At 46.5% G+C, this 22,037-nt stretch overlaps 1 protein-coding gene across 3 annotated transcripts in view; it reads left to right on the top strand.

The window, feature by feature from the left end:
* Positions 1-6,114, top strand: part of CREBBP (CREB binding lysine acetyltransferase) — a 182,032-nt gene extending 175,918 nt beyond the window's left edge. For 2 of the 3 annotated variants that reach the window (XM_090024768.1, XM_090024767.1), the window contains exon 31: positions 1,503-6,114. In XM_090024768.1, coding sequence (XP_089880894.1) covers positions 1,503-3,659 — 2,157 coding nt within the window. In that variant the 3' untranslated portion in view covers positions 3,660-6,114. The remainder of the gene's footprint in view (positions 1-1,502) is intronic. The other variant, XM_090024766.1, reaches the window with a different exon arrangement.
* Positions 6,115-22,037: the final 15,923 nt, after the last annotated feature.

The following is a 22,037-nucleotide window of genomic DNA, read 5'->3' as shown; positions in this document are numbered from 1 at the left end:
CAGGGCCATTCAGTAGAAGTAAAATGTTTTATATAGTTTCTGTGTAGCAGGGCCCAAGGTAAGACAGTGCACAGTTCAGGTTACCCCACATCTGCCTGCCTCTGAAGTATCTGGTTCTGGCCCACAGGACAATGGACTACACAGACCGCAGTCTGCTCAGCCTGTGCTCATTTGTTGGGATATTCAGGAGTTTTGTATATTAAGTGGAGGCCCTCTAGAAGAAGTCCGTGGGTGCCATATGCATGCTCCTTTGTAGGTCCAAGCTGGTGGTATAGTGATTCCATAAGTTTGCAAATTCAGCAGCACATCAGTGTCCTTTTCAGCTGTTACAATGACAAGTCTTGGACTCCTTGGTCACATGCAGATGAGCATGGATGTTTCGTTCCTTGGGGACAACTAGCAGCAGCACACCATGTGCTGCCACTAGTTATCCCCAGGGAACACCTGTGCCACATGCCCCAGGTGGGGTAGGGGAGGCTGGGGCCAGCCCATAGCCTTACCTGGGGGCCTCCCAGGGCTGCAGCAGCGACAAATGCTGCTGCTGCGTGCACAGTTCCACTTTTTTTCTCTGCAGGTTTTTTTGACCCCTGGATATCCAAGGGTCAGAAAAACCCCCCATGCTGCTCCCTTGCAGCACAGAGAACAAAACATGCAGTATGTGGCACTGCAGACATGTCTGCAGTGCCACATGGCCACGCTCGTCTGGACACAACTCTTGATTCTGTCATTGCCATATACCATGTGCTACTCTTTTCTCTCTTTCTAGTCTTTCATGTCCTATCCTAGCAGGACAACTCCAGTTGATGGAGTGGAAACTTACTGTCTAATGATTTCATTTGCAGATGTGGGGAGGGAGCAGGGCAATTGGGTGCTGTGGATGATGCCTTAATAGCTTCTGAAGAGGTTGATTGTTTTCATGGTTATAGTGTGATTGGTATATTTCCATTATTTTTGGGAGAGACATTCACCCCTTTTATGGTGGCCCACTTCTAGAGTCTCAACTTTGGGGTATTAGACCCTTCTGGTGTTGGCCTTAGTTGGCAATGAAGGGAACTGTGGTGCCCGTCTCCTTTCCACCCACCCAACCCCTGCAGAAGACATTGAGTATTTCTGTGCAGTAGAAGGAAGATGCAATTACAGCGTATGCCAGTATCCGTATGCTCATATGATCCGCTGCTGTTACTCAGTGCTAGCTAATGAACATGTAGTAGCACAAGTGCCAGCATGGGTTGCAGCCAAACCAGAAAGCCTTTGGGGACCTACTTTGTTAGCATGTGCTGGCACTCGTGCCATGGTGTCTTTGCTGCTGCATGTACTCAGGCTCACTAGTCTTAGCTAGGTTTATAATTTCACCATCATTTTGCTGTGTGGTTATGTCTACAGAAAATGTCAGTGTAGTTTCACAACAGGACCCTGTGGCACCCTTTTCAACTCTCTTAAAGCTCAAATGCTTAATGCTATTATATGAGGTTGAACCTTGTGGGTTTTTTGTTTGTTTTTAGGATTACGATCTCTGCATTAACTGCTACAACACTAAGAGCCACGACCACAAGATGGTTAAATGGGGATTGGGTCTTGATGATGAGAGCAACAGCCAAGGAGAGCAGCAGTCCAAGAGTCCCCAAGAATCACGCCGACTGAGCATCCAGCGCTGCATTCAGTCCCTGGTCCATGCCTGTCAGTGCCGCAATGCAAACTGCTCATTGCCATCCTGCCAGAAGATGAAACGGGTTGTCCAGCACACCAAGGGCTGCAAGCGCAAGACCAACGGTGGCTGTCCTGTATGCAAACAGCTAATTGCGCTTTGCTGCTACCATGCCAAACACTGCCAAGAGAACAAATGCCCTGTGCCATTCTGTCTCAATATTAAACACAAGCTTCGACAGCAGCAGATCCAGCACCGCCTGCAGCAAGCTCAGCTAATGCGCCGAAGGATGGCTACTATGAACACCCGAAACGTGCCTCAAAGTTTGCCTTCTCCTACCTCAGCAGCGCCTGGTACCCCCACGCAGCAGCCAAGTACACCGCAAACACCACAGCCACCTCCCCAGCCTCAACCCTCCCCTGTAAGTATGTCACCAGCCGGCTTCCCCAGTGTGTCAAGAACTCAACCCCCTACTACAGTTTCAACAGGAAAACCTGCAAACCAGGTGGCAGCACCTCCAGCTCAGCCTCCACCAGCTGCTGTGGAAGCAGCTCGGCAGATTGAGATAGAAGCTGCCAAGCAGCAACAGCAACAACTCTACAGGGTCAACAACATAAACAATGGTTTGCCTCCTGGCCGTCCAGGAATAACAAACCCAACAGTGGGTTCAGTGAACCAGATGCAGCAAGTTGGCATAAATGTCCCCCGGCCTAACCCCATAAGTGGGCCAGTAATGCCCAACATGCAAGCTAGTCAATGGCAATCAACTCCAATGCCACAGCAGCAACCATTGCAGCCAGGAATGCCAAGACCAGTTATGTCAATGCCAACACAGCAAACGGTAGCTGGGCCAAGAATGCCAGGTGTGCAGCAACCACCCCGCAGCATCCCACCGAATGCACTTCAGGATTTGCTGCGGACCTTGAAATCCCCCAGCTCTCCACAGCAGCAGCAGCAGGTTCTAAATATCCTCAAATCTAACCCCCAGCTTATGGCAGCTTTTATAAAGCAAAGAACAGCCAAATACGTGGCTAACCAGCCTGGGATGCAGCCACAAGCAGGCATACAGCCTCAGCCTGGGATGCAGCAGCCTCAGCCTGGGATGCAGCAGCCAAGTATGCACACGCAACCTGGTTTGCAGAACATGAACACAATGCAAGCAGGAGTCCAGAGACCGAGTGTTCCACCTCAGCAGCAAGGGATAGGAGGCATGAACCCCCAGGGACAAGCGATAAATATTATGAACCCTGGACACAATCCCAGCATGGCAAACATGAGTCCACAGTACAGAGAGATGCTGAGGAGGCAGTTACTGCAACAGCAGCAGCAGCAACAACAAGGAGGTGCAGGCATGACAGGAGGGATGGCAGGTCATAATCAGTTCCAGCAACCTCAAGGACCAGGAGGTTACCCTCAAGCCATGCAACAGCAACGGATGCAGCAGCATATATCAATACAGGGGGGGTCCATGGGACAGATGGCTCAGATGGGACAGCTCAGTCAGATGGGCCAACCTGGCATGGGGGCAGATGGCACCCCCAACATTCAGCAAGCACTGCAGCAAAGAATTCTGCAACAGCAACAGATGAAACAACAAATAGGGTCCCCAGGCCAGCCTAATCCCATGAGCCCACAGCAGCATATGCTCTCAGGACAACCACAAGCGTCTCATCTCCCTGGCCAGCAGATAGCCACATCCCTCAGCAGCCAGGTGCGGTCTCCAGCACCTGTTCAGTCTCCCCGTCCCCAGTCCCAGCCACCACATTCCAGCCCGTCACCAAGAATACAGCCCCAACCTTCACCTCATCATGTTTCTCCCCAGACTGGTTCCCCCCACCCAGGACTTGCAGTTACTATGGCTAGCTCCATGGATCAGGGACACTTGGGCAACCCGGAACAGAGTGCAATGCTTCCACAACTAAACACCCCGAACAGGAGTGCATTGTCTAATGAATTGTCTTTGGTTGGTGATACCACAGGAGACACGCTAGAAAAGTTTGTGGAGGGTTTGTAGCATTATGGGAGCATCACTTTTTTCCTGTCTTGTTCTTGGACGTTTTGTACTGAAAATTCAGACATCTGGGTTGTTTTGAATCCTAGATGGAACTGCTACTTCCTACAAGTGGAAGAATGAATTGCTGTCTAAAAAAAGAAACCAATACAAAGAATATATTTTTTGTTAAAGCCAGGCGGTTAAAATATCTGGTCTCTTTTGTGGGGTTTTTTTTGGTTTTTATTTTTTTGTTGCTGTTGACTCATACCTTTTTTTTAAATGGGGAAAACATGTTCATTATATTCATATTTTTTATTTGTATTTTCAAGACTTAAAACATTTGCATTTAAAAGAAGAAAAATAATATTCAGAAACTCTTTCCTGAAATAATGCAACATCATAATGTATCCTGATAACTTTGACATGTTGCGGGAAGATTTTTTTTCTATAGTGAATTCTGCAGGCATTTGAAGTATTACCCCTGGAAAATAGGAATGGACTCTTGCACACACAAACACCCATTGGCTAATGCCAAAATCCTTGTCTTGCAGATGTAGAAATTGTTGCTTTGTTTCTCTGATAAAACTGGTTTTAGATGAAAAAAATAGGGATGATCACTCTTAGACCGTGCTGATTTTAATAGAGAAGAAGCATTCTTTTCTTTCTTTCTTCTATGTGAAACTTGAAATGAGGAAAAGCAATTCTAGTGTAAATCATGCAAGCTCTATAATTACTATAAATAAGAAAATCCAAGAAGAACCAATCACTGTATAGAATGGTTAAAAAAACTCATTTCTTACTTATAATATCATATTGTTAAATAAACTGTGTGCAACAGACAAAAAGGGTGGTCCTTCTTGAATTCATGTATATGGTATTAACACTTAGTGTTTGGGGTTTTTTGTTATGAAAATGCTGTTTTCAACATTGTATTTGGACTATGCATGTCTTTTTCCATTGTATATAAAGTATTGCTTAAAATTGATATAAATTACTGAAGTTTTTAACATGTATTCTGTTCTTTAAAATCCATGTAAGAATGTTTAAGGTTTTTATTTATTTATATATTTTTTGGATCATGTTCTTTGTAAGACATGGCTATGAATATTCACGCATTACACAGAAGCAGCCAGTGACATTGATAGGAGTGGCACGATACATACATGGAGTACTTGTAGGTAGCATGTCTGTTTTACAACACCCCTTAGATCATTTCCTTTATGGGGAGGGGAGAGAGAGTAATGTTTCCCATTCATTCAGTACATGTAGGCATTCATCCATAAGGGTTAACTGGAATAAATTATTAACAGGTGTTGCTTTTTTTAAAAAGTCATTGAATTTAGAGAAGGATCACCATTGAACAAGAGATAGGAAGTACTGAGTTAATTCTGGGCTAATTTATTTAGTCTATATTTAAATATGAACCTATTGACTTTTAAAACTATTTTTCTGCTGTTAACTCTGAGTCTAGATTTGAGGGTTTTCTGTGGAATAAAAAATAACAAATCACATACCTGTTCCCTTTAATAACCTGTCACCCTGCCTGGATGCTCACCCCATAATACATTATTTTGTTTGATTTAAAACCTGAGGAAACTCCCAAGTTTAGGTGAAAACTAATGCTACAGTTAGCTTCATATTCCACCACTTTACATTTTAGTCTAATAGATTATGAACCTTAGATGGGACTTGCAGCAAATCCAGAAAAAATCCCCAACCTATAGTCTGATGTTGCTCCAGTTGGGAGTGCTTGGCTTGCTTGGCTTTTTACATAGCTTAGTGCTTCCTCCAGTATTACATTTTTTTTATTGGAACAGTGTTTGAGGAGGGAGGGGTGAGAAGCAAGTGTATTAATTTCTGAAATAATTTTTAGCCCCATACTGTGAAAATAGTGGTGCATCATAGCACTGCTTAATGTTTCTAAATTTTGGAGGAGGGTCTCTGCTTAAACTGCTTTTGTAAATCTAAACTGTTGTACCTACATCACCATCTTTGGATTCATCTGCCCATGCAACCATCTTCAGCAATCAAGTTGTTAAAATTCTGGGCTTGAGTGGGATCAGTGAATACTAACCCAAGCTCCCCCAAAGGAAATTGCTGTAAAAAAGGATGGAAAGCCCTGATGCTGTGTCTCATGCTGTATACTTATAAGAGGAAAAATACTATATTTGTGATCAAAAAGAGGAAACTTGAAATGTGCTGGTGTTTCTAATAAAAGTTGGTAAAACTGCTTGGATTGTAGGATGGTTCCAATTGGCTAGTGCCCTTTAGGATCAGCTGAATCTAATGCTCAAGGTGTAGATGACTGCATGGAATCCTGCTAATTTATCTATAATAATGTTTTGTTTAAAATAGCATGCTAATGCCCCTCCAGTTGAATAAGCTAAGCCTTACTTGTGGAGCCTAGGGAGATGGGACTGCTTTCATGTTAGAGTTTATACAGTTCTAGCTGTGGAGAGACAGCAAGGAGGACCTGACTGGTGACAGCAGAATACTTGAAAGCATAATTTGGTTCTGAAATTCTTGTTTGAATGAATAGATCAACACCTAAGTGTGGCATGAGGAAGAGGTCTAGACTGCTGGCCTGCCCAGAATCCCATATATTTAGTTGCAGGCCCTCAGTTTCTTCACTGCAGCCAGGCCAAATTCTGAGGTGTTTCTCTGGTAGTTTCAAATTTAGACATCGAGCATGGTATGTAGTCCTTTTCAGCAGTAGATTTCAAAGTGTTTTAGAGAAGTGGGGATTTTGCTGATGGAGAAACCAGTTTACAGAGGTGTGAAGTCGCATGGGACTATGACAGCTGGGATTACTACCTGGATCTCCCAGCACCCACTCTTGCACATACTATCTATTGCATGGAAATTAAAAAAATAATAATAGTCCAATTGCTGCAGCCTTCCTCATGCTTATTTTAATTTTAAATTCAGTAGAAGTTTTTGATTTTGGAATGGCTTTGACTTGTTTCAAGTGCCACATATATTTGGTCACTGGTGATAAAGCTTTCACAGTACAGTGATTCAGGATATCTAGAACTTTTGATGTTTCAGAAGACCTAGAAAGCAGGCTTGGGGATTTAGGCACTGTTTGGGGATTTAGGTGGTGAAGGCCTTTATCTCTGGAGATGGGATGCATCTCCATATTCCTGTTTGTGGGTAGGGATTACTTTAATTTTTGAGGGAGAAGGGCCTTGCATTCTGAATTGTCCACTGCAGCAACTGGGTCCCCTTTCCACCATTCCATTAAGGATAGATGAGCATAATACAATCAGCACAGGAGTAGTTAGCATTGTTAACACAACCAGTTGTCATGATTCAGGATCCAGCAGGACAAGTGAGTACAGCTACAGATTTGATTCTGTAGGCATTCAGAAACAGTCGTGCACAGGTTCATATCTAAGTTAGCAAGAAAACCTTCCAAAACCGACTAAATATCCAACCTTTTTTTTAATGGAATTTCTACCAACAGTAACAAAATGGTAGTGAAGGCAGATTTCTGTGGCTGATTTGAGTCAGGCAGGCCCTTGCACCAGCGTTTCTCAACCTGTAGTACATGTACCCCTGGGGGTACACAAGATATGGGAAGGAGGTGTGTGGGTGCCATGTTTTGAGTTTGACCTGTCCCCCAGCTTGGTGGTTTGGAGGCGTCTTTGCCTGCTCAGGCCAGAAGTTCTGGCATCTGCTGTGTCCAGTGCACTGGGGCTTTCACTCCCATGTCAGTGTGCCAGGGGACAGAGGGGACCCTGTGCAGGCTGATTTGTCCTGAGCCATGGTCCGTGAGGAAAAAGTGAGGCTCGGCTCACGGCAGCAAAATCAGAAGTGCCACTGGGACTTCTGGATTCACTTTTGCTGCATCGATCGGCAGGTGGTATGGAAGGTACCAAACGTTGAGAACCAGTGCACTGAATCACGTAGTCTGCTAGCACAAAGGGAGTTTTAATTTAGCAGTTTTCAGCTCTGTCTGCCCCCTTACTCTGAAATGTTAGTTTGAAAACATGTTCAAATGATCAAACTGAATCCAGGCTAAATATACAATAGCTGAAAATGGCTGCATTTGATCTGATGCAACTTGTATGTATTACATGCAAGTGAATTGAGATGGATGCATGAGAAAAAGTTTTTTAAGAGTGGCAGTTAGAATACAAGAGCTTGAAACACAGAATGCATCAGTGTATTAAACCAGTGCCCTATACTACTATAGGGTAGATTACAGACAGAGTAGACAAGACTGCTCAATTAGCTTGCCTGTGCATTTTCCTTCTAGAGGGTAATTTTCAGAAGCTTCTACTTTTCCAAACTTTCCTTTTTGACTTGTACTTTTCAGCACCCTTGCTTTGTGAGAGTGCTTTTTCTTTTTTCTGGAAGTTACTGAGGACTTGAGCCTTTTATTAATGCTCTCAGAAGAGGGAACAAATAGTTCCCCGACCAAAAAAAGTTGCAATTGATTTTTGGAAGCTCTAATGTCAGCTGAAGCTGATGGACAGCCAGTTTGAACACAGATGTATTTCACTTGTTCATGTGCCTTTATTGGTGTGAAAAACCTAGTTTTGATTTATTCAGCTTGTGTGCTTGCTCTGCACATGTGCACTGGTTGTTAAGGAATAGAAAAATGTGCACTGTTTCACTGACATTTCTGAAGTATATGTAGTTTTCCACTGAATAAGTGTGTGTTCTCCATTAACCTTACACATCCACATAAGAGTTGAGTAGAATTTCTGCTTTAGTTGATGGAAGCTAGTATGGTATAGTTATGAAAGTGCATATCCCATGTGGCTGGCTACTGAAGTATTTTGTCTCTTATACTGTGTGGAAAGGCATGTGCAAAATGATGCTAAGGCGCTCTCTCCTTTCATTGAATACACCACACTCATACTGACTGCTTTTTTTAATTGTAACAAGGGTGTATAATGGATTTTTTCTTAAACATTCTATACAAATATTAATATAGTTCAAGAATGTGAAAGGTGCAAAGCACAAAGTGAATTCCAAACATGGTGTTTCCCATTAACTATGCCCATTGTGCATGTAAATTACAATTTCCACTTCTATATATTACATTGCTGTTTTTCCTTCAAGATCTTTGCCTCATTCTGAGTGAAAGCTGTTCAGTGCTTGCTGAACAAGACAGTTGTTTATCCATGTTACTTATTCAGGCTTTATGCACTTTGCAAACCCTGCCCTAATAGAAATTGTTTCAGAAGGCACGTTCCCAGAATCCCTAGTATTTATTTTATCTCACTCTTTTGCAGGCATTTACTAATTATCATTGACTTATACCTGTATGGTCAAAAATATCTCATTTGACAAATGGGAAACATGCAGAGTAACTTGTCCAAGTTAGGAAGTTCAGTAGAGTGGTGTTTGAACTAGTTTTCAGAAGCCCATACCAGTCATCTGTACAGCCTTCCCCAGTAAGAATACAAATTTAGAGGGCAATGAGGTAAGAGATGCTTGGACCAAATCTACCAAACAATCTAAAATAGACAGGCATGTGGTTTAACAGTAAGAGCAACAAATTAGCAAGGCAAAAATGTGAAGTACTTCTTGTTGGAGGAGCTGTATCACTGGAAAATGTAGTAAAAGGATAATTGACCTCCAGAATAAAGGTAGATGACACTGTATGACCCAGGAAGCCCTACCTATCCCTGTTACAGAGCTAATGTTTTGGGAGTCTCATAAACGTCATTAAGTTAATTTTGGTCATTGTTCTACACACAGTTTCATAACTTGCTTTTCAGGATGCCACTATGTACAGGAACAGCCTTCCTATGCCTGCGTTGGAAAGGGCCCTAAAAGGAGTGACTATATGTTCTAAGACCTGGAGGAAATTTTGGCAGGTGCAGCAGTAGCATGTATTGGTTGCTGCACAAGTTCCTTGCAGTGGTTCCCATGTAGGGAACTGAACAAGAGCAGGAGGGGCCATGACTGGAGTATCTGGGTCTGGCAATTCCATCCTGATCCAGTGGCCCTGTGAGGTATGTTACAGGCTGACAAGAACCAGCCCTCTAGCCTTGATTTTGGCTGCACCAAGTACTATACAGCAGAAGATCAGGCCCCCTGTAATCCATGGGTTCTTCTCCAGTCTTTCTTTTTCTGGAATTAATAAGTGTGTTTTGCAGGGTCTGACATTTGACAAGTGGCTGGGAGGGGTTCCTGGTTTCACCCCAGCATTGTGGGAGTGCTTTGTGATGGGGACTCTGGGGAGAAAGAAGTGCAGAGTACCAGCAAGGGCAGGAGCTGCTTTCTAGTGGAATCAAAACTCAGGATAATTCCCTTCAACTTTTGAAGGGATTTTCAACCTTTTTTAATAAGTGTACCCCTGGCAGCTCCCATTTTAATAAGTGTACCCCCGGGGTGGGGGGTGGGGGAGCAGCCAGACTGAGAGGCGGGACAGGGAGTGCCAGGGCAGGGTCTGTGCGGCCCTGTTCTCACCCCAGCCCAGCCCTGCTCCTGTGAGGCAGTGGCGCAGGGTGGCAGCGCTCCCTCCCTGTCCGCCCCTGTGTCCCCCGGGCGCTTTCAAAGTACCCCCCCAGCGTACACATACCCTGGTTGACAACACCTGATATAGGCCTTTGGCATTTACAATGGCTTTGGCTAATAGAGCAATCTAGCTGCTCTGAGCTTTGATTTAAAATATCCAATCAGGTATCCTCATGCTTAACAAGTCAGTAGGTGCTGCACAAGCTGAGTCAATAAGAGTCGCTCTTTAGAGTGAATCTTACAAGAGGTTCATTTTCATTCAGCAGCAAGCAAGCAAATAATCCTGAGTTGTGACATCAGTCCCTCTCTCTAGCAATCGGGCTGTGCCTCAATGATTGAACTGGAAAAATGCTAGCTGTTATGAGGCAGAAGTGGCAGAGGTAACCACTCAGACTGGGAGGGGGCGGGGGAAGCAAAATCTGTGGGTACAGAAAAGCAAATGGAAATTTGTAGATAAGGGAAGTTAAATGCTTGATAAAAGCAGCCATACTGCACTGGACATGATATAAGAATCTGGTACTTTCCAGTATATGAGCATAAGATGGTGATGTGCTCAGTATGTGGTTCATGCTTCGCAGCTGCTCTTGGCTGACTCGGATATCAGGGCTGATACTAATGAGACCATGGTATTGTTGGTAGGAAGTGAAAGCCCAGGTATTTTACCAAGGAAACCCAGGGCTGGGTCTGCAGGCAAAACAAAGATGGCATCAGAGAAAGAGGATTAAGAGTTCCTGCACTTTGCAGCAATTTGTCTGTCTGCTTTTAACCTCCCATAATGAACTGATAATTTGGGTCCGGTTCCAAGGGGACTAGTGGAAGGACAAGTGCTTGTGACCATCATGACTGGCATGATATCGCTAATGAGAGAACAGTGGTGACTACTACAATGTGAGATTAAAGTTACTCATGCATTCCTGGACACTGGTCCCTTTGTGGGGGGATCTCTAGTAAGCAGGACTATTAATTTCAGTGAAAGCAAAGGGACATACAGATCAGGCTGCCCTCATGAGAAGTGGCCACCACTTCACTAGAGCCTTTTAATGAAGTCACTCCCCCTTCAAGCTGACGTGTGCCAAGGGATTGAAATGTGGAGTTCCTATTGAATGTCATGTCCCCTTGCCAGATTACACAGCTTGCATCTAACCTGGTGGAGGAAGGTTCTCACTGACCTAATAAGCCACATTTTAAATATAAAATTGAACAAATATAAATCCTGGTGTCATCTATCACAATGGCTCCCACTGGGCTATCAGCAGTGTCTGAAGGTTGGATTCACAGCACTGCTGAGCAGACCAAACTGTTGGGAAGCAGGGGTCTGTTTCATTGTGGTATTATTTGCAGGGCAGTAACACAAAGAAGCTCCAACCAAGCATGGACCACACTGTGCACACAGATGGAGCGTGCCTCACTAATAGATTCCACAACTTCACAAGGAAGGTTCTCACTAAATGACTGATGCTGCTCCTGCATGGTGCTGTGGGGGTAGTGTGGCACAACTCAGATGTGTCCAATAACGCAGGAATAATAAAGCTGGCAGAGGGTAGATTTAGGCTAGATATCAGGAGGCGCTACTTCACAGGGCAGCTAGGATCTGGAACCAACTTCCAAGAGAAGTGGTGCTGGCTCCTACCCTGGGGGTCTTTAAGAGGAGGCTAGATGAACACCTTGCTGGGGTCATTTGTACTCTTTCCTGCCATCGGACTCGGTGATCTGCTCAGGTTCCCTTCTGACCCTAGAAACTATGAAACCTGACACTGGGGATGTTATATTGGCACATCGGTGGAAAACTCGGCTCCAGCCCCTGCCCCAAGAGCACTATATGTATCTTACAACACAGTAGGGATGTCAAATATATGGCCCATGGGCCAGATTCAAACTCCAGAGCCTTTCTAGCCAACCTTCCAGGCTACTGGCGTGACTAGGGGAAGGGGTCTGCCACAAGCTGGATCCCTAGTGAACATAGCAACTAGCAGCATTAGGGCAAGTCATCCCTGACACAGCCTCAGTCAACCTACAGTGACTGCCTGGTCAAACTGCCATGGCCCTACCTCTCTAGGTGCCTGCCCCTGCCATAGCCAAGGCCAGAGCTGCTAAAACAGCAGGGGGCATGTAGGAGCAGTAGTTCCAGCTGCAGCTGGGGCTACATGGTGGTGCCAAAGCTGGAGCCACTATTTCCTTATGCCCTGCTTGTCCACATCTGGCCTGCAAGCAGCCCTGGAGTCAAGGGCACAAGATGAGTTTGACACCCCTACAATACATGATAAAATAAACCTGTGATCCTGGGAGTAGGGTCTGCCACTACCGAGGCAAGTGCCCAAACCACTAAGCAACCATCTTGGCCCCTCCCATGCTCTCTGATCTAGCAACTGTACAATGGTCCAGCTTCAACACGATATGCCAAGTATGCCCCCACTCAGATTAGCTCCAGATCTGGTGGTTCTGGACACTGTTTTGTATAAGTGCTATAGACATTAGGGCTGTGTGAAATTTCTCTGAGTGTTTTGTTTTCAAGTTATATTGATGCATTTCAAGCTTGAAACAGTGAAATTGAAACAAAACAAAAAGCTTTGAACCAGCTTCAAAACGAAATGAAGGCACTCGAAATGTTTCAAAAGTTTTGAAACATTCCAAGTTTTGAAGCGGCCTGGTGCTGGAAGGCAGCGGAGAGCTAGGGCTGGGCTCTGCCTCCCGCTGCTGGGCTGAGCTCCGTGGGGCTGGATTAGCCAGTAGGAATGCAGCCTGGCAGTGGAAGGTGGGGAGAGCCAAGGTTGCACTCCACCTCCTCCAGCCCGGCTGAGCTCCATGGGGCTGACAGAGCTGCTTGGAGTGCAGCCTGGCAGTGGGAGATAGGAGTGGGGGAGCCAGGGCAGTGCCAGCCCCAGGGACCTCAGCCAAGCAGCAGGAAGCGGGGAGAGCCAGGACTGTGCTCCAAGTTGCTTTAAAATTGTAAATATATCAATAAAACATTGTGTTCAACTGATACCTATATATATATATATATATATATATAGTGGTGTTTCATTTTAATCATGGAAGACGCACAGATTTTGAGTTTTTAAATCAGAGAATTTTGGATTTCTATTTTTTTTATAATAGAATTTGGGATTTTTAAACAGAATAAAACAGGATCCCTACTGAGGGGCACCCCTGCCCTCACCCCCTGGCTTTGTAATGCCGACTGGAGCTGGCAGCACCTCCCGCTCCCTCAGCCACCAACCATCTTCCTCAGCCCTGCCCCACAGCCCCCAAGCACCTCTTACCTTTAGGATTCAGGGGCAAAGGGCATGGCTCTGCAGTGGCAGCACTTGCCCACATAGCCCCCTCTGCCGGTACACAGCCGCCACCACTCCACACCGTTGCAGAGCCCTGCAGCCAGTCATGAGGCATAAGCAGCGGTGCATTGGCGGTTGCTGCATGTAAGCTCCCCTTTCCACCCTCCAGCTGGGCAGCACAGGTGACCCACACAAGGTGGCTGCCACCACGCTGCTGCTGCTATGCCCTGCGCCAGTTGCACACGAAGCCATGTGGGTGGCCGTGGGATGGTAGCAGGGTGCAGTGACAGAGTTGCAGTGGTAGCCTCTATGTGCAAACCCCCTGTTAGATCAGCCAGTGTGGCCCTCAGAGTGACACCTCTGCCCTCACCCCCTGGCCCTGCTCCATTCTTGATCTACCCCCCCAGCACCTTTACTTTCCCCTGCCCTGCCCCACCCCTTCCTCCTACACACACTTACCTGCTGGGGTGGGTGTCAGTGTCTGTGTGTGCTTCTGTGTCTGCATGCTTGTGCCTGCGTGTCTGTGGGGCTGTTGTGAGGGGCATCAGGAGGGCTGTTGAGGCTGTGGGAGGGGAGTGCGGGGCACCACCAACACTGGGGGGGGAGGGGAGCTGTGGGGGGCCTTTAATTTTTATCATGAATTTTGGGTTTTTCGTCAGAGAATTTGCAATTTTTAATCGGAGAAAACCAGGATCCCTGCTGATCAGTGTGCTCAGAAACACCTAATACTTACCTTTGTTGGACATTCCAGACCAGCAAGATACATGAGCAGGATCCTGTATGGCCATTTCTATTCACCTAAGCGTAAGCAAAGGAATGGGAGAGAGAGAGTTTTTACTAGTTGCCTCTAATATCATGAAAGAGTCTGTCATGCCAGACAGGGCAACTTTGGTGAATAAAGAAACCCATTGTTAATTATGTACAGTATTCAGTGTTCTTAAATTGTTTTAGGTAACCAGTAGCTGGCAGAGATTTTAGGTTGAGTATAGCATCGCTGTCCATTTCAGGGTCCTCTGAAGCCTGGTTCTAGTCTCACTTTCTTAGCCACTGGTTTGGTTGAGATTTAAAAAAGACCCTTTAGAAACCACTACAGCTGGTTCTTTAGTGGCTCGTATGTCTTGTTGGTTTAGAATGTCCAGCAATGGCAAGTATCAGATATTTCTGAGTCTGTCTTTCCTCTCTAGGAGATATCCTTGTCACTCACACTTACCATTTTCTTTATTGCTGTACCATGTGGCACAGCCTTTTGTAGCCCAATAAAGAATATCTCCCTCTGGCTTCTCTTTGTCCCTGGAAGTGGGCGCATCATTAGTCATCTTGCTCACTTGCTCCCCCCACTTTGGAGTCTCCCTTGTTACTTTTCTGCCATGCCTTGATGTTTCAAAGGTTTGAAAAGAGAAAAGGGAGGTGAAGTGTTATCCATAATTAGTGGTATGATGTGGGGGAAACACTTTTCTTCACGGGGCTTCTGCTCCTTCCCACTCCCAGATGGATCTTGGTAGTGGTCTTAGCCTTCTCACCTGTGCTCCAAAGCTCTGGGCTTTGGAGCTCTTCTCAGTAGCTATCGTTGGGTGCCCTCATCTTTCCATGTACTTGGGTTGGGACCCCTTTTTCTAAATTTAGGTTTCCCTTCCTTTGTCACCCGTAAGAGGCATCCCTCCCCAAGAGTCTTCAGGTAATCTACTGTTGAGCTTGTTTAACTCAATTATCTGTCATCTTTTACCTCTGGTATTCTTTCTAGAGCTCACTGACTCATCCACTTATAAACTATCCACATACCTCATTACTTCATAATCTATGCCCCACTCAGGGCCTTCATTCAATTAACAATCCCAGCAATCAGCAGGTCAATCACCTACCAGTTCGCCAGGACACTCACCTGTCTTCTCGGTAAATCTTTACCCATTGTTGCCAGCCCCATTCACTCACCAGTATCAGTCACTCCGTCTGGCCACTACTTGGCTGAGGAACATCCCTTCCTTAGGCCCCATTTTAGCTCCACTTTGAGCTGTATCATGGCTTCTGTTTTGGCTCTATCTCTCGCTCCAGCTCTGACTCCAGCTCCACATTTCAGTTCTGGCCCCAGCACTGGTGGTTCCAGTTTGAGCTCTGGCTCATCATTTCAGCTCTGGCTCCAGCTCCAGGTTCTGGCTCTGGCTCCGGTGTCCTTGCTTTGGCTCCAGCGCTGGCTTTTGGCTCCAGCTTCCAAGTCTCCATGTGGTTTGTACAATCCTGACTTGTGTCATGCCTTCCCCTCTCTGAGGGATCTAAAGATGTGCCAGTAGCCCCTGTGAGCTTCCAGCTGAATTCCCGGAAACCAATGGGGGCCTGCTCCAGCTGCATATGGTGGCACAGCACCTGAACCAACCACTTTCGACTCAGCCAATCTCTGGGTGACCTGCCAAGCATCTTTGGAGCCTGCGCTGCAACCCTTGAACCATGAGGTAAGTCTCCAGGCAAGCTTTGGTCTTGCTAGCAAACGTGGACCATGACAGAGCCCAGGACAAGTGCCCTGTTACAGTCCCCAATTCAGCTGGACTTCAGAGAGTCTCTTTTAGATACAATGTTGGCCAAAGCCTTCTTTCCTAAGGCGTGTTCCTGGCCCAGAAAGAGGCTGATCCTTCAATTAGAGAGGCACAAAAACCTTCAGTGAAACCATTTCTCTCCCTTCTCAACCACATGACATCCTGCACCTTCATGATGCCGCATGCCAGACTGCATCTGTGAGGCACAGAAATCTACCACCCAGGGCAGTGCTGTCCAGAATTGAGGCTGATGGTTTTCACCAATTTCCTATTGGCCTGATGGAAGGGTCCCAATACTACAAGTTCCTCTATGCTCAACAAGGAAGATTCTGGTTATGGTACTGATGCATTTGCCACTGTATCTACTTTTCAGCTGCTCACTGGCCTCATCTCCCAGATGGGAGTGTGGACCATTGTAAACAGGGTCATACCTGTCTACCCTAAGGAAGAGCTCAAGGAGTTATTCTTGTTCAACTGTTCCTGGTCTCGGGTTCTCTAAAAATATGATGCGATTCTGACTGATAGAGTGGAACACGAAGAGCTGTCTCTTCTGTTCCAGGGTTGCCCTCAGTATAGGCTCTTTCCAACAGATGTCATGGAAGAAGAGCCTACCTTATGCCTTCCCCATGTATCCACAAGTCATCCAGAAGGTGCAGGAGGACTGTATCTGAATCATCCTGATACTAGATTGGTAGTAAACAATGGTTCCAGGCCCTCCTACATTTCCTGGGCAACAGGACTTTGCTTAGGGTCAGTTTGTTTTTCCCTGTCTCTGCTCCCCAACCTGTTCTCCTAGGAAGTGGAGAATGCTTAACCCAGACCTCCTCTTACTTCAACTCTTGGGATGCTGAATGGTTCTTGCAACTAGAATGCATCTGTTCCATCCCTGTTGCAAATGTCCTGAGATCTCCACAAGGGGCCCCTACCTCACTAAGTGGTCCAAATTCTTGTCATGGTGCTTAATAGGGGGGGTACCTCATCAATGCTTGCCTCAATCCCAAATATTCTAGCCTACTCATTGGACCTCAGACCTATCTCTCAATTCAGTTAAGGTTCACTTGGCCCCAGTCACTGCCCATTATCCCCCATAAACAGCTGGATGGTTTTCTCCCAGCTGATCACGCTGAGGTTTCTAAAGATGTTGGCAAAGACCCTCTGATGCATCAAAAATCTAGTACCTCGATTTGACTTCCACCTGGTCTTTACTGTAGTAACGCACTCACCACTTGAGTTGATCATGTCTTTGTCTCAGGGCACTAAGGTGCCTGCTCCTTTAAAGGGAGAAACTTCCCAGAGAGAGGGCCCTAGCAGTCAGGCAGGAACCCACAGGTAGCAGGCCTAAGGAGGGAATTAGCCTATACCTGCAGCCGGTCAGCTGATTGGAAGAGGCAGGGCCCTGGGTACTTAGTGCTGGGGAAGAAGTTTGACTCTTTTAAAGGGACAGAGCACACCCTGAACTTTTTGTGTTATGTTATTAGCCCAGGGGCTCATATCTTTGGCTGCTGTTTTATAAGACCAGAGGATCGGACTGAAACTATTGGGGAAGGAGGAGGCCTCGTTGGGGGCCCACTACAGTGTGGAGACCCTAGCATCAGTGTGGGAACCATATTTGGGGTGAATAGGCCCCAGTGTCAATGTGGGCATCGTAACTGAGGTGAACAGGCCCCAGCACCAGTGTGGGTGCTGTATTTGGGGTGACCAGGCCTCAGCGCCAAGGGACGCCGAGAGAGAGACAGGGCTATGGAGAGCCTAGTGGAGACCAGGGGCCAAGCTAAACTAAGACCTTGGAGGGACAATGTTGAATGCCATCTGCGAGGATTGGGGTGTGGTAACAGGGCGGTATGGAGCTATGCATCTATCCCATAAGGCTGAGGGTGTCCCGAGAAGCATCCATTTTGGAGCGGGACCCAAAAGGGGTCCAAAAACCCACAGGGTTCAGTGGAGTCCATCAGGATCATACCCAAAATACAAACTTGAGGGCAGCCTCCATATAGTACAACAAGACATGGCAGGAAAGAAAAAGGGTGCCCATTGAGCAGGACCAACATGGTCAAAGAGCCCTAGGGGTATCATGGCCACCCCTGGGGACCCCATCCCGTAACAGTCATATACACTCCATTATCTGTCTATGAAGGTGGCCTTGATGACAATCAATTACATCAGAAATGTTAGTGAAACCCAAGCCCTGATGGGAGCTGTCTACCTGGACATGGTGGTCCTCTATACTCAACCCAAATTTTTGCCAAAGCTTCCAAGTTCCATCTCAGTAAGTAAATTTTATTCCTAATTTCTCCCACAAAGCCACATGATTCCCATACTAAAGTTACTTTCCACACACTGGATGTGAAGAGAGTGTGGCCCTCTAATTACATAGGACCAAACTCTTTCTATGGTCTCCATGCCTATTGTTGTGGCCATAGACAAGAGATTCAAAAGATTAGATATATCCTCCAAAAGCTTCTTAAACTGTATTTCTAGTTGCATCAGAGTCTGCTGTGTCCTGGCAAAGATGAACCCTTTTTCTGTGATTTTAGTGATTGTAGTGTGTTCTACCAGGATTAAGACTTCTTATGCTTTCTTCCTCCATGGGGTCTCCATGCTGAATATGTATATAGCAGTAACACAAGACTTGGTCCACACCTTAGTAAAGCAGCAGGCAACCATAGAGGCCTCCTTGAGTGATAGTCTTTAGCAGAGTGGTACTCCCTGTGGCAGGCCAGTAGGGGGTGCTCCTGAGTTGAGCCGCCCACCTCCCTGCGCCTGACCACCTGCCAGGCTCCGAATGCCTCCCTAGGGGCGCCTTACATCCAGCTGACCCCCTTCCTGGAGCACACTCGCTAGCCTGGGGGTAGCGTCACCGCCACCACCCCAAGAAGAAACTGCCTCGGCCCTGTGTCCTCGGGGAAACACAGGCCTAATAGTCCGATGGGTACTCGACCCAGTACAGGCACTTGGGGCACTTCCCCAAGTCAGGGGGCAAAAAGTAAAGTCTCCCTTAGTCCGCAGACCTAAGGGTCTCTTAGGCATAATTTAGACCCACCCCTCAATAAGTCTCCCACACCAGTCAAATAGGAGAACTTTATTGATTACAAAGGGTAGGGTAAACTAGGGTACAGGATTGAGCAATATCTTAGAAATCCTAAAGAGCAAATGATGTGGCTGAGGTAGCCTTTTGATCATGCATCTGTGTTACTGCCAGCTAAATATCTAAGCATCTTCCATATCACAAGCATCTTCCAGAGGCTGGTTGAGTTTCCCGTCTGGAGTCTTGGGGTGAGAGAGAGAGCTAGGTCCCGATGGTAAGGCTTCTCTGTCTCCCCTGCTTTGCTGCTGCTTCACCTCATGGCCGAAGAGAGCGCGAGCCTCCTTCCCCCACCCCAGCCTATATAGCCCCTGTGACCTCATTCACCTGGTCCAGTGGAGGTCAGCCCCAGTTGGCTGTCAGCCAACTAATTTGAACTACATCACCTGTTACCAGGCAGATTCCAGCTCCCCAGGTAGATGCCCCTCACCCAGGTGGCTGATGCCAGTCATGTAGGCAGAGGGAGCAGGTTTCCCCCCTCCCTCAGGAATGCAGCCAGCTCAGGTTGCCTAAAGAGACAGGCTGAGGTGTGAATCCTCTGTGCTAGCCTATCTAATCATGTTGTCACAGGGCAGAGATTTTGGGGAGAAACCAAGGTGGCTTTCTGCCACACTCCCCCTAAGTAAATAGAGCCAAGACAGCTTAGTTCAAAAGATGGTGTGCTCTGGAGTATTTCCAATGGCTTCTATTTCCTCAGAGAATCTTAAGGTCCAAAGGTTTTCAGAGAATGAAAAGCATCTTTACATGTGCTCCCGACTCAACTACCTCCTTAACTCCCTCATGTTGGTATTTGTTCTGATGAGAGCTCAGAGCATTGTTTTAGCATCATTAGAGGGCCACTGTTTATTGTCTTCATCTCCTGCTTGTAAAGGGCCTGCAGACAAGACCTGTTCCCAGCTTACAACAGGAGAGAGAGCACATTCCATTGGTGGAGGAAGACGGAACAGGCCTCATCAAGGGGAGAAGGATCAAGATGACTGCCACCAAGAAGAAGCAACGGGTGGTGGTGATTGGAGACTCCCTTCTGCAGGAGATGAAGGGAGCCATCTGCCAACCTGACCTGTTGTCTTGGGAAGCTTGCCTGGAGTCCAGATCCAAGATGTCATGGAGGGATTACCAAGACTTAGCCTGCTCTCTGACTATTACCCCATGCTGCCTATCCATGCTGGCACTAATAATACTGCCAGGGGAGACCCTGAGTGTATCAAAAGTGACTATAGGGCTCTGGGTGCAAGGGTGAAGGGCTCTGGGGCTCAGGTTGTGTTCTCTTTGATCCTTTCAGTCAGGTGAAAAGGCCCAAGCAGGAGTGAGTGCACCCTGGAGATCAATACCCAGCTGTGTAGGTAGTGTCGCCAGGAGGGCTTTGGCTTCTTCAACCATGGGCTGTTGTTCCAAGAAGGATTGCTGGGAAGAGATGGGATCCACTTCATGAAGACAGAGAAGAGAATCTTTCCAGCCAGGCTCACTAACCTAGTGAGAAAGCCTTTAAACTAGGTTCACCTAGGGGATGGAGACCAAAGGCCTGAGATTAAGTGGGGAAGCTGGAGACCTAGAGGAAGAGCAAGCCAGAGGGGGAAACAGGGGAGGTGTTCTCAGGGCAATCAACTAGTTATCTTAGGTGCCTGTATATGAATCCATGGAGCCTGAGAAACAAGCAGAAAGAATTGGAAGTCTTTACACAGTCATGGAACTAGACATGACTGAAATAACAGAGACTTAGTAGAATAGTTCACATAAGTGAAGCATTATCATGGATGGGTACAAACTGTTGAGGGAGGACAGACAGGGGAGAAGCAGATGAGGACATGTAAAACAGCCATATGATTTCTCAGAGCTCCAGTATGAAACTGGAGACAGGCCTGTTGAAACTCTCTGAGTTAAGGTTAGAGGGGAGAGCAACAAGGGTGATGTTGTGGTGGGTGTCTTCTATACACCACCAGACCAGGATGAGGCTTTCTTCAAACAACTAACGAAAGTTTCCTGATCACAAACCCTGGTTCTCATGGGGGACTTCAATCACACTAACATCTGCGGGGAGGACAATACAGCAGGGCGCAGGCAATCCAGGAAGTTTTTGGAGAGTGTTGGGGACAACTTCCTGGCGCAAGTGCTGGAGAGGCCAACTAGGGACCTGCTGCTCACAGATGGATGAATTGGTGGGGAATGTAGTAGTGGATGGCACCTTAGCTAGCAGTGACCATGAGATGATTGAGTTCAGGATCCTGAGGAGAGAAAGGATGGAGAGCAGCAGAGTAAGGACCTTGGACTTCAGCAAAGCAGACTTCAACTCACTCAGGGAAATCATGGGCAGGATCCCCTGGGAAGCCAGTCTAAGAAGGAGAGCAGTCCAGGAAAGTTGGCTATTATACTTTAAAGAAGCCTTACTGACAGTGTTGGAACAAACCATCCCAATGTGCAGGAAGATTAGCAAGTATGGCAGAAGATCAGCTTGGCTTAGCAGGGAACTCTTCAGTAAAGTACATCACAAAAAGAAATCTTATAAGAAGTGGAAACTTGGACAAACAACTAGGAAGGAGTATAAGAGCACTGCTCAGGCACGCAGGGATGAAGTCAGGAAGGCCAACGTGCAATTGGAGTTGCAGCTAGCAAGGGATGTGAACGGTAACAAGAAGGGTTTCTACAAGTATGTTGCTAGCAAGAGGAGGATCACGGAAAGTGTGAGTCCCTTACTGAATGGGGGAGGCAAACTTGTAACAGGGGTGATGGCCAGAACCAAAGAAATTAATAAGCAATAAATATGTGCTTCTTGGAGGCATTTGGAACTTTTGTCTAATATGAAGCTTGTATTTTTGTAACCCGCAAATGTAATCTGTAACTGTTTGTGGAACTGACTAGGCCTCAGAGACAAAGCTATAGCTGTGAAATAAGCTGTCCTTCTTACTCAGAATTTAGACTTGATGATGATAAAAACTGGATTCAACTGCCTAGCTTGTTATTTCTTGAAATGTACTGGATATCTCAAAAAAGCATAGTCAGAGAGTTTTGAAGGGGCTGGATTTAGGTGGGGTAATGTTAATTTCAA

The sequence above is a fragment of the Crocodylus siamensis genome, chromosome 12, assembly GCF_052110815.1.
Source record: "Crocodylus siamensis isolate JL-2025a chromosome 12, ASM5211081v1, whole genome shotgun sequence".
In the NCBI taxonomy this organism is placed as follows: domain Eukaryota; kingdom Metazoa; phylum Chordata; order Crocodylia; family Crocodylidae; genus Crocodylus; species Crocodylus siamensis.
This window is presented reverse-complemented; position numbering and strand designations above follow the sequence as displayed.